Source organism: Cygnus atratus, chromosome 2 (genome assembly GCF_013377495.2).
Source record: "Cygnus atratus isolate AKBS03 ecotype Queensland, Australia chromosome 2, CAtr_DNAZoo_HiC_assembly, whole genome shotgun sequence".
In the NCBI taxonomy this organism is placed as follows: Eukaryota; Metazoa; Chordata; class Aves; order Anseriformes; family Anatidae; genus Cygnus; species Cygnus atratus.
The window spans coordinates 119,212,620-119,230,968 of NC_066363.1; the positions used below are offsets into that span (position 1 = coordinate 119,212,620).

General features: G+C 36.1%; 1 protein-coding gene and 1 long non-coding RNA gene across 2 annotated transcripts in view; both read right to left on the reverse strand.

Moving 5' to 3' along the window:
- Window positions 1-1,886: 1,886 nt before the first annotated feature.
- The window catches only part of TCEA1 (transcription elongation factor A1), a 28,643-nt gene continuing 12,180 nt past the window's right edge, over window positions 1,887-18,349 (reverse strand). The window contains exons 4-10 of the mRNA XM_035553271.2: window positions 10,690-10,777; window positions 9,542-9,690; window positions 7,893-7,949; window positions 7,205-7,359; window positions 4,251-4,397; window positions 3,276-3,347; window positions 1,887-2,209 (exon numbers count right to left, since the gene is read on the reverse strand). Of these exons, the coding sequence (XP_035409164.1) occupies window positions 2,201-2,209; window positions 3,276-3,347; window positions 4,251-4,397; window positions 7,205-7,359; window positions 7,893-7,949; window positions 9,542-9,690; window positions 10,690-10,777 (677 nt within the window). The 3' untranslated portion in view covers window positions 1,887-2,200. The remainder of the gene's footprint in view (window positions 2,210-3,275; window positions 3,348-4,250; window positions 4,398-7,204; window positions 7,360-7,892; window positions 7,950-9,541; window positions 9,691-10,689; window positions 10,778-18,349) is intronic.
- LOC118251290 (uncharacterized) lies at window positions 12,425-17,823 on the reverse strand. The gene is made up of 3 exons (XR_004779740.2): window positions 16,308-17,823; window positions 15,288-15,413; window positions 12,425-13,085 (listed from the first exon to the last, which is right to left on the reverse strand). It is a non-coding gene; the product is annotated as an uncharacterized LOC118251290 (long non-coding RNA).

The following is an 18,349-nucleotide window of genomic DNA, read 5'->3' on the forward strand; positions in this document are numbered from 1 at the left end:
CTTTACTGTGAAGACCAAGAGCGAGGGGTGAAGCTGCTACCACGGCTGTAAGGTAACGTTAGGTGAAAAAAAGTGTTTTATTTGAACTCCTGCTGGATACACCTACAACAAAGAAAGCAGTATCACAGTTCTAGCTCTTTTAATAAAGTCCAGATGTAATTTGGTAAGTACAGAAAGACAATTACCATACTTTCCTCAAATAGGGATTTTCTTACATGTCACAGATATGCATAAAGATTAAAGGACAAGCAGCACGAGGAAGCTTATTCAAACCAACTTGTGCCTGTCCTTTATATATGCTTTGAACAGCAACAGAAATTTAGGTCTTCTTGTCATCCAATTTGCAATCCTTTTTAACATAATTTTTTGGATTTGTTCCTTTAGAAATGCACCCAAACAAAGCACTGATATTAAGTAGCTGCAATTAGTTAGCTGCTTAAACAAATGAAAAAAAAATCAATTATTCATCTAAATATATCCTAAAACGCATTCTTGCCAAAGGTCCTACACATAGGCTGAAAATAAACCCATTCTGCTAATAGAAAAATAAATGTTTTCCAGATTAAGGCTGTGTTATCAAATAAGTTCAATTAAACATGTTTTTATACAGAATTATGGAAGAAACTTTGAAATGCTCAACAATGTTCTGCCTAAAAGTGTTTAGATCCATAACTAAACCTCGTTTTAAGCATTTTTCCTCTGAACAGAAAAGCCACTTTTTCTTCCTTGAATGAACTGACTGAAAAAGTTTGCTCTATGAAGTATTTACCAAACACTTCTTGTCCCGCAAAGCTCAGGAGTTGTCACATTATTTCAAACTCCTGTTAAGACTGCTTCCATCACGCAAAAAACACCCCCCAAAATTTATTTGTCTCCTTTACAGTCAATGAATTTATTCTCCAGGGAATGCACATACTCCCCCCACCCTTCCCCACAAGTTCTGTATACACTGTCAGGATGGACCTCCTCAGCACCAGGCTTTGATAAATTAGATAACACAGACCTAGGTATAGGGTGAGATCTCCATCTCTTCTAAAGATGTTGACATGTTTTTGTGGAAAGTGAATCTGAAAGTACTTCTAACCATGTGCACCGTTAAGAAGCAGGCTGTAGCAAACGGGTATTTCTATCATCCCACATATGGAAAAGATCGTAGCTTTAAAAAATTTATTCTTGCCTGCAGGTCTACAATTTACATCAGATATTCAACATCTCAAAACTCAGTTCATGAACAAAATTAATGCCATTCATATGACGTGAATTTAATATTAATTTCCCGGCCATCTTATCTTGTCATGAATTGGTCAGCTTGGTGTCAGCAGGACAGTCCACAACAGAATGGCTTTGCTTATATGCAACATCTAAAGCAAAGTTGGTTTTCAAGCACAATAAGGAAAAGTGAACAACCAAATCAGATTTCACTGACTATTTTAAGATATTCCTAGAAATAATACCTACTGATGGCATCTAAAATACATGCTTTGGGCAATAAAATAAATTGCATTGATCAAAGCTGGTTGCATAAACAAGCTTAACCAATCATCACAAAAGAGGTTATCACATCCATTAATAAAGCTCCAAAACCCACGACCAGAAATTTAGTCCAAGTTAAGAACTGGTATGTACACACCAGAGATTCAGTTAGCAAGCAGGTTCAACATAATTAAATTCAGTCAGGTACCTTGACTCTTTGCAAAATTAGTGAATACAGCAGCAAGAAGCAAATTCCAGTCTTACAACCGAGCAAATGTGGAGAGGTAAAATACGTATCGGAAGAAGGTGTATGTTCCAGAATGTAATATATATATATAATATATATATTATATAATATATATACACACGCACATACAGTAAGTACATCATTCACATAAGAAAAAAAACCAAACCCATTACCAAAATATTTAATTGGTAAAATTTTAATGTCAACTTACTTATAAAAATGAAAAAATATTTTAACATTCACCATACAATTGAGCAACCTGGCCCTACCGACTATTAGCTATAGGAAGGCATTTAAGGAAATGATGGTTGTGTCAAAACAAAGGCTAACTTCAGGCATGTATGCTGCTTTGAAAAAAAAAAAAAAGAAAAGAAAAGAAAAACAACTCATTTGCAGGAAGCTAGATGCTTAGCCTAGTTTTTAAAGCTAATTACAAAATCCACTTTCATACTGGTCCAGATGTCTTGACAATTTCTTCTTCTAACAGAACTGTCAAAAGAAAAGAAACTTTATAAGGTCTTCATACAGCTTATTTCTAAATCCTTGCAAGAAGAAACAGTAATATGACTGTTACATATCCATAGTTAGGATATGGAAATTACTCGTTAAAGCATTTGCTTATATAATACAAACATTCCTTCACTCAAGCATTTTATACAGAGACTTCCATAGCTGCCACCTTGCAAAGGGTTCTAAGGACAAATGCACTTTTTCTACATGACGCATCAAACAACTTCTAAGGTTCATAAATTATTTAGGTATCTTGGAGCACAGATTTGAACTGTATTCAGTAATAAGATGCATAAAAGAAGATGCATAAGAGATTTTTTTAAGCCGTAATCTTAATGTATGCTGTGCGAAATGGTTCTGCAGAGCTGCAGCATTCTTAATATAGAAGACTAACAAAATGAAGATGCCTTGCTTCATATTGCATGCTATCACATCTTAAGTACTAAATTGTAAAGGCTTTCATTCCAATAGTATGTTTTTCCACTTTATTGGACTACCATTGTTCCTGAGAAGTTTTTTGTTTTATAATCCCCATTCCCTGATCTTAAAAAAAATTAAAGCAAATTATCACTGTCCTACACTTAACCTGACACAGAAATAAGGCAGCAGTCATCTCTTTTATCCCCGTTCTTTTCAGAGTAAAAAATAAAAGGAAAAAGCAACACAAGGTGTAAAAAGGTCTATTCCACCCATCAAACCAGAGATTAAAAATAGTAGGTATATCTTTGGGTGAAGAATGGGAAAACACAGTGACTAACTTGCCATTTCTCTGTATGGCAAAACATAGTACCTAAATGTCACAAGGTCTACGCCAATATCCTGATTTTTCTAGCCACCCCCAGCCAATCACTTGTGTGTTCTCAACGCCTTCAGTCACAGTTTTCCAACCTAACACTATTTCACAATATCAACATATAACATCATTACTGAATTAAGAAACAACCACAAGTCAATAGAAACTCAACTGCCATTTACTGTAAAACAGAAAATGAAGCACAGCCCGGCTGTCTACTATCAGATATGCAGAACAGTCTAATAGTCTTACCTTCCATCTGTTTCCACATTCATTACAGACAACAAATGTTGTCATAGGTTCATCAGCACTGCGTGTTTGAACCTTTGGCAAAGGCAAGAGCCAGAGCAGAAAAGGAAAATTAGTATGTTCAACCTTTGTTAGCATGTGTTCAATGCAAAGGTTTAAAACCAAAGTGTAACGTTAAGTAAATACATTTGGATTAAGAATATAAGTTAACTTTTTGTACCCATAGAAGACTTTTTTTTTGTTTGGACTGCAAAGCGATCATAAACTTATGTTTTGACAGATTTAGAAGCACTAAAATACCTATTTCAACATCAAAACTGTTCATATACTTCTAGGACAAAAAACTGCAGGAAAGCAGTTCAACTTTACATATATTTACTGATACAAAGGCTTAAAAGTCTCCTGATAGAAACACAGCTTTGTTTAAAGCAACCAACATACAATACTAAATTATAAACATAGCTGATCCTGTGATCAAAATTACACACCCTGCAGCACTGCTAAGCAAATTAAAGCATTTCTTGTGCATATATTAAAATAGAAGAAGGTTGTCGGAACAACTGTAAATCAGGGACTAAAATCAGTCAAATGGCAGGTTATATACATGTATTTACTCCCTCTGTTAAGAAAAAATGTTTATACATTACAACCAGTAAATTATTTCTCATCCACATAAAACCAGGTTATTAAATGCAATCAGAAGAATTAGCAAAAAAATCAGCATTGCAAAGAAACTGGCATTTCAGGCTATATAAATACTCAGCTTAGATTTAAATACAATCTTTGGTAAATTAATACAAAAAAAATTCTTCATGTAAGCACATCTAAGTAGATCCAACTGTCTCCACATATTTTGTAATTTGTTAATGTTTTGTTAAATGTTCATTTTGTAATTACAACTTTTTTCTCTGACAATGTTTAGATGTATAGGACTTCAGCTTTGAAAAAGGAAAATGAACAGCCTCAATAGCCACATACCTGGGTATAGGTACAGTTCTTCTTTTTGCACTTGCCACATGTAAACAGATCAGTTTGGGTACCTCCTGTTTTAGCCATCTGGTGCTCTCTGATAGCTTCTTTGGTCAGATTTTTGCGCATTTCTTTCAGCTCATCACTTGCCATTTCCTGTTATAGATAAAGTGCAGAGAGTTTACTAGGGAGTTTTTGTTTTAAAGAAATCATTACTAACATGCAAACCATACAATTCTAAATGCACATACCATTTCTTATCTAGAATACACGAATAACTGCTCTATCAAAGGGCAAAGTAATTCTACAAAGTATTGCTTTTACAAAACTTAAGTTGGAATGTCTCACAGAACACAAGCTACAAAAGGTTTAATATTTTTTTAATGCAGTTGAATAAAAGTTCAAACACCTAGAAACATTTATATAAAGACACATTTCTGAAGTTCAGAAGTATAACAGATACAAGGTAGGGGAGGATTTAAAAGGTCTCTTGAGGTAAGGAGAAAGGTCCTCTCCCTAGATTAGATCCTTGCATAACTATCTCATTGACCTACAGACAATAATGACTGTAGGAAGAATTTCCACCATCTTGACTATTTCCATATTTGTACTGAGAAATACAACTCTGCCATAATTTACTGCAAGTTACCAGAAGTCCAAAATCTTAGTATTAACTTTTAACCTTGGAAGTATGCTTCCCAAGCTAAAAATCGTACACCTCATCAAGCCTGCACTTCAAAACCGTTTGCTAAATTGCACATTCCCTTATTATCATACACCACCACAAACCCTCTGTTAGATGCACAATAGACACATCCCTTGTCATAATGACAAACCTTGTGTCAAGCCTGGATGCCAGGCAGTAACTCACAGAAAAAAAAAGTCCAAAAATCTGCTACGAAATCAATGCTATCAGGAACACAGGAAGAAAACAGGGAGGAACAGAAGTGTTGTTCCTCACAAAAAAACCAGAATGATCATTTTTCAAACAGGCACAGGATCTGGTTTTAGATAAAATGTTTTTCCATCTGAAAAAAGAGAAAAAAATCACATTCTAAATTTAATACTTTTCTGTTAGCTTGAGAGCCTGGAATACCAGAGACCATGTTTCCTTTTCAAAGTGGCTTCTACAAAATATGCTTCCAAATAAAGGCTCAGACCGGATATCTAGTTGTGCTGCAGCACTGTCACTGTAGGACAACGTAAACTGTAATGCCTATTACTAATTATCTGTCACCTCGTAAGAATTGAACTAATACTCAAAGAAACTTGGAACTTATTTTACTCAGGCTTTTCTTCTTTATTCAAGGCATTGTATCTAAATCGTGTAAATATAAATAGATATTAAATTATCATCAATAGCCCATTTCTATTGCAATTCATAAAGAAACTGTAAGTTTAATGGTGATGGTTGATGTATGTCAGAGCAAAGCCAGACAATGCTCTTCTACTGCAACATAAATTTGTGGATGCTTTTCCCAAGTTCCTGGCAAAATAGAGATATTAAACCAGTGCCTACACTCAATAGTGGTAGCTCTACTCAAATACAGACATCTCATAATACTGCACAAGCCACATTCTTTGATCAATTGCATAACAACTTCTAGTTCGTTTTCCTTGACTTTACGCATTTTGTTGGGTAAGATTATGTAAAAGCAAACTTTGTTTTGCATAAAACTTCACACATACAGCTAGTTTCAAAATACTAACTGAAGAGCTCAGATTCACTGTTTGTTTTTTTCAAATCTTGTATTAACGCGGTTTGACTTCAGAAACCATCTTTTTGATATAATAGGGTATTTTAGCCATTACATTTAAAATCTTAGTCCAAGACATCAATTAAAACAAAAAATGGGCATTGGATAAAATGAAACGTATTTTTGTGCACATTTACATACACATGCATGTAGAATAGGAAAAACTCAAAATATGCATTTAACTTACTGCTCCTTACACATTCCTTTATCAGCCTCCATTTGCCCTGGCCTTGATGTAAAGCTTTACAAAAAGCTATTCCTTTAGATCAAAACTAATCATGATTTTTATTACTTGATCATATATTTAATTTCTTCTCAGTCTCCATGATACTCCTTTATACCTGATTGCGGCCAGTACAGGAAGGGTGGGAAGTAACAGAATCCAATACATACAAGCAGAACTACAAAACTGAAATCAGATGTTAACCATGCTTTTATTTTCCTTTCCTATAACATCTAAGTTTTTACTTCAGACTTCCTAGATTTGTTTTGATTTATAAATATAAAGACAGTGAGCATCTGAACAGGAATTTCTATTAAAGTGTTCGAAATGTTCTTTCAATAACATAAATTTAATTTGATTCAAAGGACAATTCTCCTAGCTTCTTTACCCCATCATTTATGTCTTCTTTCTATTTATTGTGAAGAGTTTCCTTCAAAATCATTTCAAGTAATCTGTCAAATTTGAGATAAGCTTTAAATCAACACTGAAAACACCAAAAGGAGAGGGACTGATTTTTACCACAGTGTTATCCCATGCATAGGGGTATAACAGCAGAGGTTAGTATTTGAAAAACAAATGGCAAGACAGGCTAACACAGATGGTAGTATTACATATCCAGAAACGTGAATTGGTTAACAGCTTGAAATCGCTAGCCAGATATATTTATTTACATCTTCCTGAACTTACACTATCACTGATATATCACGTGGCCTTTCAAAAACTGCCCAATATTCTGTTTCAGAGAATTTGCAAAAGACAGCTTACCTGTCTTCTGACTCACAGAGAAAATCAGATGTTTAGGAACCATTAACACAGTTAACACTTCCATTTGCTCTGCACCAATAAAGCCCTGTATAATTCAGACTGTGAAAGCCACAAACAAGCCATAGCCTCTCAAAAGTACAAAGAGCTTGTATTAATTGTTTCTGTGGCCAGGATGTAAGTCCAACAGGGTAACAGTTCAAGACATATGCTTTACTTACCTCTGCTGTCATTTTGGCAAACTTGTCAGGAGGTATGTTCCCACATAACACATTTTTCCTTAGGTTTGGATTCTTTGCATCCTTGAGATTCGCTATCCTACTTCGTACCCTATTTTTGTATTTCATATCAGTGTTTTTTAATTCCTGAAAAATTGGTGCTTTGGATTTAAGGAACAAACATTAACAAGTAAAACAGCACTACAGAATATTCTTTTTTGGGGGGGGGGCAATCTTTTAAAACTAAGTCCTTCCCCCCACCTCCAAACAACAGTTACTTTCCTGTTCAACAAAGCAGACAGTAGTTCATGTCCTGCCAAAGCATAATCGTAATTTAGCACACGGTTTGCGAAATGTGAATTTGGTGCTAATAGAATTTCAATCAAAATTCTCAAAAATCAGCCATAAATTTAAGTCCAGATCCTCAACCTCATGCTGAGGATGAATTAACTTCTGTATAAAATGTAAGAATAAAAATCATACACACACACAAAAACCTGCAGGTTTTAAGGTATGTGGTTTAGGCTGTGATATATTTGTGGCTGAATTTCTGAACTGATGTGTTGAACACAGTTTGCTTGGTTTTGTCCTAAGTTAAATAAAATACTCACTATACAGATCAAATAAACTAATTTTTAAGATTATCAATGTTCTCTTATCCTAAAGCACCCAGATGCACAACAAAGGATATCTTCTTCAATCTGAGAACCCAGCTCTTCCTCATCAGCACCAATAGCAATGTAATCATCTGAGCAAAACAAAAAATAAAATATTAATTATTAGCGCTCTGACGATCTTGGCAGAATTTTATATCACTGGGAGTCCATTCGGAACATCAAAATAGAACAAACTATGAAACAAACACAGTGAATTTTCTTTTTGAAACAGAAAATTTAATCTACTAAAATCTTATTATTTTGAAACTTTACTTTGAAGAAAAATAAGCGAAATGAAGAACAATAGAAGATTATAAAAAAGTAGAATATAGCCTTGTATCTTTCACACACAAAAATTTCTGTCTAGTTGCAAACACAAGTAGTAATAAAAACCAATTAGCTATACAGAAAAAAAAAAAGTCTTCTATTAGGCTTGGCATCTACCCATCTCCAAAGTGCATCTGTGCATAAAATAGGTTATTATAAAAAGAAAATATTCTTCATCAGGTTTTATCAATTCTTTCAGTGCTCACAACAAAAGCCATGCAATGTTTTGCAAGCATGCAAGAGACGGATTTCATTAGAAACACTAATTAAATAACAAACAATATTATTATTAAAAAAATGCAGAGCTGCAAAGGGTCATAAAACATGCAAGTTAGAAGAAATAAACCATAGCAATCTTGGTAACATTATGAAAAGACTTCTTGGAAACCTAGATAAAATTCCAAGTACATATAATTATGAAAACTAAGATGCTATATGCAACTTTCTGGTTACAATTGTTTTTAAAGTCTATGAACTACTGATACAGAGGACCATAAATTCAAGATCTTTAGTCAGCTTTGATTACTGTCTGTGTTGAAATTTACGTGAATTAAAAGTAAAGAACAAAAGACTGAAAAAAGTAAAAAAGATTACTTCATAAGTCTGCTCACACTGTGTCAGCTTCCCCTAAGCTAAGAACAGAGGAAGAAGAGGTGGGTCATAAGTTCTGGTAGAAGAGAAGGACCCACAAGAAAGAATTCAGGTCATTCTGAGGAGTCCAACGTTTTACTTGCATCTCATTCAATTTGCCAGTTTAAAAACATCCAAGTGTACATGATGGGGGGAAAAAAAAACACCACTCACACACACAAAAAAAAACACAACAGTAACAGTCAAGCAATTTACAGATGCCCGTAAGGCATGAAAACTGAACAATGCGAGAATCTTACTGTGATTGGATCAGTGAAACTCCAAGGTTAAATCAAAACAAAAAGGCAACCTTCAAAAATTGGAATCTGAAGGCTCACAGGACCTCTGGAGTAAGGAAGGCAGTCGTGTATAAAGTGTCACTCTCAGTCACAGATAAGACAAAAAATAGCAGCTTCCATTAAAAGACTCAAATGAGGCATCACAGAGGAAATAACTTCCTGAAAAGAAGGTCCACACTAGGCAAGATATCAGTTGAACAGAAGCTACAAAACGTCCCATATCACCAACAACAAAAAAGTATTTCAATACATATCCATATTGCCAAGGTTACCCAGTTACTTGCAGCTTGGGTGAACTGGCCTATGGGTATGTATACACAATAGGACATAAAGAATACAATAAACAAGGGCAGTGGAAGAAGAGAGTGGGAAGGACTGAAATGAAAAAGGAAATACTTAAACTTGAAAATATAGTTTACAAAGCTCACCTCCTGTTCTGAGAGCTGCAGAGAGCATTTCTCTACATTTCACTCGTACAGAATCCGAAGTGCTTGGAGCTCGAGGAAAAGAAGGGATGAAAGAATTTGAGGGAGCACTACCCTCCTCCTTCCTGCTGCTGGAATTGCTACTTGAACTGCTAGAAAAAGGCAAAAAGAAAACTAGTATTAAATATTTTTTTCCTTCTTCAGATGACTCTGTTCTAGGGCAAAACATAGATCTTCTGCCATATCCATTGATGATATTGAAGAAAAAAAAAAAAAGAGAATACAGGTCACTTTCTAAAAGCTATTTATAGCTCTGGAGGCAATAAAATTTTAAAATGTCCTTAGAATGTTAGCCAGGGTATTTCACACAAGAGACACAGCAGGTATTTCATTCCATTATGTGGTATATAAGTTTTAATTCTCAGTTCTCTACATTAACATGAAACCATTTTTTCCTCGTGGAACTTTGCTTTATAAAACAGTAAAGAAATACCATTCTAATATTCAGTCTGCAGTGAGTGCATTGCATCCACTCTACTTAGTGTACTGAAGTGGTACTACAGTTTAAGGTCGCTTTTGCAAACTGTAAAACAGTTTTCAATTCACACTGGGACAAATGATTATAAGTTAAATTTCAATTTGAAAATGGCTCATAAACAGAGTCACTACAAACAGAAACACACAGAAAAACTAGACTTGTTGATACTATTTTGCAAATACTCATTAGCTCCTCAAGTGTCATTTACATGGGCTCATCTTTCTGACAACATACATTTTGTCTTTATTAAAAAAGGTGTAGAACAAGACTGTTTATTAAACAAAATCTAACAGACAAAAGAAGTATTCCAAACCTCTAGCATATGTAATTACCACAAAGTCATAACTGGAAGCTGTTTAATGGTTCTCAAAGCTCAGTGCTAGGATTGAGAGAAGAAAGTATCTGACAGATAAAATAGATTAAATAAATAAACAATAAATATTCTGGCCATAGCTTGACCTGTGTCTTTTTTTTTTTTTTTTTTGTATGCCAGCAGCTATCTCTAATATGACAAATTTGGGCCACCGTTTAAATATATGTACACACTGGTTGATTTTTCAGGTTAAAGCCAATTTATATTGAATGACATTACTTGTCCTCAAGAACTAAGTACCTTTCTTCTCTTGCTTCAGGGCTGTTTTGTGACGAAGATGCAGGCTCCTTTTTCTTTTCTTCAGAATCTTTATCAGTTGAAGGTCCATCTGGGAATACAAAACATGAGAAACCTTTACTCAATAACTGATTTAAAACAGTGGCAGAGTATCTTTGATGGTTTCTTCTGAACCAGTTAGAAATGCTATCAGCTCCCACTCACTGATTTGACCTTCTCTTGCTGAAACAGCTTTCTACCCTCAACACCCTCACCAACCCAGCAAATGAAATATATGTTAACACTTAGATACTTCAGGTCAAGACCAGTATCTGCTTAAAATGACAGTGAAGACATGATGAAAATATAAACTTTTATGATTTATTTTTGTCAATTCTACTGCATGAGATACACAATAACTTCTTAAACTTCTTAAACAGAGACTTCATTAAGTCTCTGAAGTTCATCTTCCATGTTTTAAATACGAGTTCCTACTAAACGCATGCCATTCTTTTCAATTATATTCACAGTTTCATATTCTATTCAATTATATTTAAAACACTGAATGAAAGGAACTGTAGGGTAAAAGCTACCTATGGTTGCCAAAAAATATAAGGGTTTTGAAGGAGTTTCACAGATGTGCACACAGTACTTTCTGTGATAGCTCTTAGAATATTGTTTTAAAAGATTTAAAGTTGCCTTTCCCACACAGGATGTATTTAATGATGATAACATCACAGAAAATAAGAACAGTATTTTATTAAAAAGGGCAATCACAACACTGATCTTCAGCCTCGTGAACACCTTTTTATTGTAAAGAGCAGTTCAGAGTGGCTAAATCAAGCTCCAGCTTTGACTTGCTTTCAGAAAGGTTGACTCTCTCCACTAGTTAGAAAGATTTGTCACCTACCTAAAGTTAGATTTTGTGAATTCCTCTCTCTGAGCCCTCATAAATCTGGCATTATACATCTAACTCTATAGACCGTTAATATTTTGATTACAAACTTCTTTAAAAAGAACTAAAACCAGATCAAAATAGGGAAATCTGATAAGGCTCAGTCATTCCTGTAAAGATACCCCAAACCACATATCTACACCTTTGCTTAAGCATCTTAAAGTATCCTCATTTCCAAAAGAACCCCATTCCCATATATCTCGTGGGAACTTAGTGGTATAGATCACAGATTCAAGTCTCTTATTCAAGCACTTAAAGCACACACATAGTATTCTGTCTCCAGCTGCCTCAAAAAATAGATGCCTACAAAACAGTATGGGAACTAGGCAAATACACAAAATACTTCTCCAGAATATTGTCCCAGACTTCAAGAACTTAAAACTTTAAAGATTTCCTCACTAAAAATCACTAAGTAAGCAAATGAGGCTATAAGCTGAATGGATTATAGACGTTTTCTGCTATGACACCCAAGGTGCACAGAGAAAGGAAACAAAACCCATTTTAACATGCATATTGACATGACTACTTTCTATGGCAACAAACACATAATATATAATTTTAAAAATATTCTATATAGGCATGCTATCTCATTTACCCTCATCTTAAGTACATGATCATTTTTGTCAGAGGTTTTAAGACAAACCGACAGATCAGCAGGTATCCTGGGGTCAGCATTTACCCCAAGCCTCAGGACACAGAAGTATTAGAATGAGTCCAGAGGAGGGCCACAAAGATGAGGCTGGAGCACCTCTCCTACAAGGACAGGCTGAGAGAGCTTGGGCTGTTCAGCCTGGAGAAGGGAAGGCTCCAAGGAGACCTTATAGCAGCCTTCCAGTACCCAAAGGGGGCCTAAAGGAAAGCTGGGGAGGGACTCTGTCAGGGGGTGCAGTGATAGGACAAGGGGGAATGGTTTTAAAATGTAAAAAGGGGAGATTTAGAGTAGATATAAGGAAGAAATTCTTCCCTCAGAGGGCGGTGAGGCACTGGCACATGTTGCCCAGAGCAGCTGTGGATGCCCCATCCCTGGAGGTGTTCAAGGCCAGGCTGGATGGGGCTTTGGGCAACCTGGTGTAGTGGGAGGTGTCCCTGTCCACGACAGGGGGGTTGGAACTGGGTGATCTTTAAGATCCCTTCCAACCCAAACTATGCTATGGTTCTATGATTTGTGAACATTTATTGATACCCTGATTGCTTCTTTCACTTATGAAGGGCAGACTATACGTGATGCACAGGGGTAAAGTAAGAGGTAAAAACATGGCTCTTTCTACACCTGCAGACCAGTCTAACCAAGTATGTCTCAAACCAACATCAAACTTCACCAGTCGAGACAACTGGACCATCCTCAACAAATATGCATTCAAAACTACACGATCTTTAATCACTTAGAGAAGAGTTTACACAGATTTCACAGAAATCTTTTCTTCGAAATCTTTTCTTCATTTCTGTTTAGTCCAACTTCAGTAATCTGAAAATAAAGTTAACAATATTCTCTGCTTAGTAGAAATATTCTAAGTCATTCACTCTTATGGTCATATATTGGAAAGTACCAAGGACAGGGGATTCAGTGTCAAGCAGTATTTATTCTTAAACTCACACATGAGCAAGGACACTTTATTTTATTAAATACTGTACTGACAAAAGAATAGGATGCAATTAACAGCTTGCTAGACAGCATTTCAACTATCCTTTGGGGAGAGGACAAAAAAGTTAACCTTGAGAGACTAAAGTCTCTTCTAATTAACTTATTTTACATTCAGTGGTCAGACTCAAGAGCAAACGGAGAATGACAGCTAATGGAAACTACAGACAACCACAGAAATTCTAACAAAGAAAGAGGGAAAAACAGCCTTTCTGTGTAAGACATTTAAAAATTCAAATGAGAACATGATTCATGTCAGGAAATCTATAGAAGCAGAAAAATATTTAGAGAATTTAAATTATAATTCTAAGTTCCTTTAAAGAGGCATGATTATTTTTTAAACCGTTCAGCTATTAAAACTTACCCAAATTTCTTTTTTTCAGAAAAACTGAAATTGTCATCACTTTTAGGAGTGAAAAGCATAATTTCAGTCTTAGCTGCTGCAGCTTCAGAAGGCCATAAAAAAAGGCTTTTTTTTCCTTGTTTAAATAACAAAGTAATTTATAGTAATGCCCAGTTAACAGGAGGTTAGTGAATGCTACTCCAATCTACAAGAGGGGCAGAAAGGAGGACCTAGGGAATAACAGGTCTGTCAGTCTGACCTTGGTACCAGGGAAGGTCGTGGAGCAAACCATCTTGTATGTCTTTACACAGCACATATGGGACAACTGAGTGATCAGATGCAGCCAGCATGAATTTATGAAAGGCTGGTCCTGCTTGACTAACCTGATCTCCTATGACAAAATGACCTTAGTAGATGAGGGAAAGGCTGTGGATGTTATTTACCTGGATTTCAATAAAGTATTTGACAGTGTCCCACAGTATTCTGTGAGAAACCATCTGCTCATGCCTTGGACGGGTGCACAGTTTGCTGGCTGAAGAACTGCCTGGATGGCCAGGCTCAAAGAGTCATAGTGAACAGAGTTCAACCCAGATGGCGGCTGGTCACCAGTGGCATCCCCCAGGGCTCAGTACTGGGGCCAGTTTTGTTCAACATTTCTATCAATAATCTGGATGAGTGCACCCTCAGGAAGCCTGCAGACATCAAGTTAGGCAGGATTGCTTGAGGGTGGGAAGGCTGTGCAGCAGGACTGGCCACATCCAATCACACGAGATTCAAAAAGGCTGAATGCCAGGTCCTGCACTTGGGTCATAACAACCCCATGTGGCGGTATAGGCTTGGGGAAGAGTGGCTGGAAAGCTGCCCAGCAGAAATGGACCTGGGGGTGCTGGTCAACAACCAGCAGTGGTGGCCAAGAAGGCCAGTGGCATCCTGGTTTGCATCAGAAATAGTGTGGCCAGCAGGACAAGGGAAGTGATTGTCCCCTTGTACATGGCACCAGTGAGATTGCACCTTGAATACTGTGCTCAGTTCTGGGCCCCTTGCTAAAGGAAGGATATGGAGTTGCCTGAGCATGCGCAACAAAGTTGGTGAAGTGATTAGAAAACAATAATTACGAGGAGCTGCTGAGTGAACTGGAGAAGAAGAAGGTGAGGGGAGACGTCATCGCTCTCTACAACTACCTGGAAGGAGGTTGCACTGAGGTGAGTGTCGGACTCCCTTCTCATGTGACTAGTGACAGGACATGAGGAAATGGCCTCAAGTTACGCCAGGGAGGTTTAGATTGGGTATTAGGGAGAACTTCATGGAGAGGGCGGTCAAGCATTGGAACGGGCTGCCCAGGAAAGCGGTGGAGTCCCCACTCCTGGAGGTATGTGAGAGACGTATAGCCATGGCACTGCGGAACGTTGTTTAGTGATGGGACATGATGACCTTGAAGGTCTTTTCCAACCTAAATGATTCTACAGCTCATATCTGATATGTAAATTAAGAGATGTTCTAAAACTATTTTTGCACTTGATATCCTATAAAGACACATACTATTGTTATGCATAGTAAACGCTATTCTTGAACATTCTTAGATTGTCATTTAGGAAATTGTTTTGTCAATAACAATTTTTTTGAATACAAACAGCACGTTTTTAGATGTTCTTGAACAACTTTACCTAATGACAGCCGTAACATACCTGTAAGATAGTCCTAGACTGTACCAGCTTGTTCCAGCAGAATCAAAACCAGATTTGAAATAACAGAAGATAGTATGCACAAATTCCATTGAGTAATACACTTCTGTGTAGTCTGGCTGGCATTATCTTAAAAACATTAAGCACTTATTAAGTATGACTAAGCAATTCTGGTTTAAGATATATATATATATATATAGAAACAGGCATTTCAAAATGCTCTTGGACCCATTTTTTAGGTTTTTAGTGTGTGTGTGTTTTTATTTTTTTCTTCCCCCTACTGGGAATATATGATCAGACTTGTGCTTACTGACAAGAGTATTGTCCAATCATTCTGCATTTTCAGTCCAGATCACAAGCTTACTGAAGTTAAGTTTACTTAGTTAAAGGTCTGGACTTTTTTTTTTTTTTTTTTTTTTACTGTATACTCTTAGAGTTCAGTAAGTAATTATTTGTGATAGAGGATGTTAAATTCCTTAGAGATTTTTTTAATGAGGATAACTTCATTAAAACCCTCATAACCTAAGTGGATACACATAGGCATCTGTATAACATACTCTACATACTCAACTACTTGGCAAAACAATAACTACCTGCAAATTCCACGTTATGACTTAACAGTATTTCATTCGGAGAAGTGAATTTGCTTCTTCATCTAAATTGCGACCAACTGGTCTGTGTGGTTTAACGTTTTTATAACAACATCTGAAAGCAATCTTTCACTGTAGCTCACACAGTGACTCACTTCAGACAATGCCTGTGAGCCCTCTGCTGGGCAGCTTCTGACCCTGCGGAAAAACCATTTGTAACCTGCCATGGTTCCAGGCAAGCCATAAATATCTGTTAACACTCTGGTGATTCACAACCTTATTTTGATTTCTTCTCTGTTTGCATCCCATGCATTTCATCCCATGCATCCTTAAAACACAAGTTCCAAAAGCATTCAACTTAGATAGCACATGCACCCTGAACAGTCAAAGATTCTTTCCTAAATTCAAAATGTCATTTATAAAAATAACTCACAAAGACTTCAGATCTCTGAGTACAATGCTTGATACGATTAACAGCTGTCCGCTTCTGTTGCCATCTTTGATCCATACCATTTTACATGCACTATAAACAGCACAATCGAAACTGATTTCTCAAGCAGCTCAACATATGGTATTTCATATTCTTCTGAGAAAGTCAAAACTAATGATAAAACAGAATAAGAGTACTTTGTAAGATTCCCACCCATGCTTCATGCAGCCCAGATACCCTATCTTCCAGAGTTATGACACTAAGTTCTAATGAATACTGAGCAGTGAAATAAGAGGTGAAACATTTAACCTACTGTGCTTTATTATATGGTCTACACAAGAGAATTTAACTACATCAGTTTTTAATATAAGCAGTGCTGTATTTTCAAAATTTGTTTGATTTTATATAATAAATGCACAATCACAACTGTAGCAAACCTAGCACCATAATGTACATAGAGCAATATCTTCCCCTGTAACAAAAATTAGAGAATGAACAAAGGTCACACACCCTCTGCCCCAAGAACATATTCAGTTCTGACTGTTGCCAAATATTTGCTATTTACGTTCCAGTTCCTCACATTTGACATCACCTGATGAAAGCAGTCTTAAGGTAGATTTCACAATTGTCTTAAAGCAATCTGAATGTAGCAACCATCAAAAGCAGCAGTCCCACCTTTCCCCAGCTGCATGTTACTGCCTCAGTCCCTGTGCAGGAATCAGTAACTGCAAAAGGGATGGATCAAGAATCTGATACAGTTGAGATATAATCCAGAAGAACAAAATGTTTAGTTTACAACTGGTCAGTTCCCATCTCCGACCTTCTGGATAGCCACTTGAGCACTAGTCTTAGCACAGGAAGGAGCAAGAAGGCACCTCTGCAAAAGGGAGGTCAAGACCACCTCTTTCAGCAGCAGCCTACACTGAGATCGACCAACCGTCATCATCAGACAGACAGCAGAGACTTATTCCAGACTTCTATAGCAAGACCATTCTCAGAGGTTGAGGAATAATTCCTGTGTTTTACAATGTTTAAACAGTTACATATCAGTCAGCTATAGGTAACAATATATTAAAACAAGTTTGACTGACTGACTGAAATTATGTTTAAAATAATGAAACAGAAACCTTTTTCTACTGTCTTAACAAATAAATTGCAATTCCTTTGCTCAAAGGACAGTGACACCCAGAACGCTTAGCTAGTGCAAAATGCAGTATCTGGGCGAATTCCCAAAAGCTGAGAATTCTGTGGAAAACACTATTTCTTCTGCTTTGTTGCCTAAAATAATTTGCACTATCAAAAATCTATTAAAAAAAAATAAGAACAACCAAACAATAACAAAACAACAACAACAACAAAAAACAACAGGGACAGGGCCTTTTTTCTTTTCTTTTTTAAATTATTTATTACATATTTCCTACTTAGATGAATAACTTGAGAGATCTAGGTTCCTCAGTCCAGCTGCTGCTTTTAAGTATCTAGAGGAGGTCAAGTTAATATGCAAGTCTATTGCTGCTTTTACATATCTTACCATTTTTATGCATCAGATAGTTGGACTTCAAGATATAAGTGGAAATTTAACCAGAAGTACATCATTTCTATTTTTTACCAGTGACTTCTGATCAGATCCTTTATAAAGTATGCATTAATTTTATAATAAAAGTCAGTATGATTTTAAAAGTATTTAGGCAATACGCAATATGCTGATAAAATTTAATTACTACTACTAGCCTAATGAGCGTTATCTAGCATTTTAAAGGTAGGTTAAAAAATATCTGCGGTATAGAAGCTGTTGCTTCTTATTAGAATATATAAGTTGTAGAAAAGAAGATTATGAAAACTGTCACAATTTGTCCATATTTACGTGCATACACTGGCAAAGGGATATAAAGTCATTTTTACAACATTTACAAAAGGAATAATAAAGTATTTGATAAAATACTTCATAATTGCTAAAATGAGGCTGACTGGGATAAAATGAGACTAACAGATTTGACAAAATGAGGATGACTGAGGCTAGCCCTGAAATGGAACCGAGGTATTTA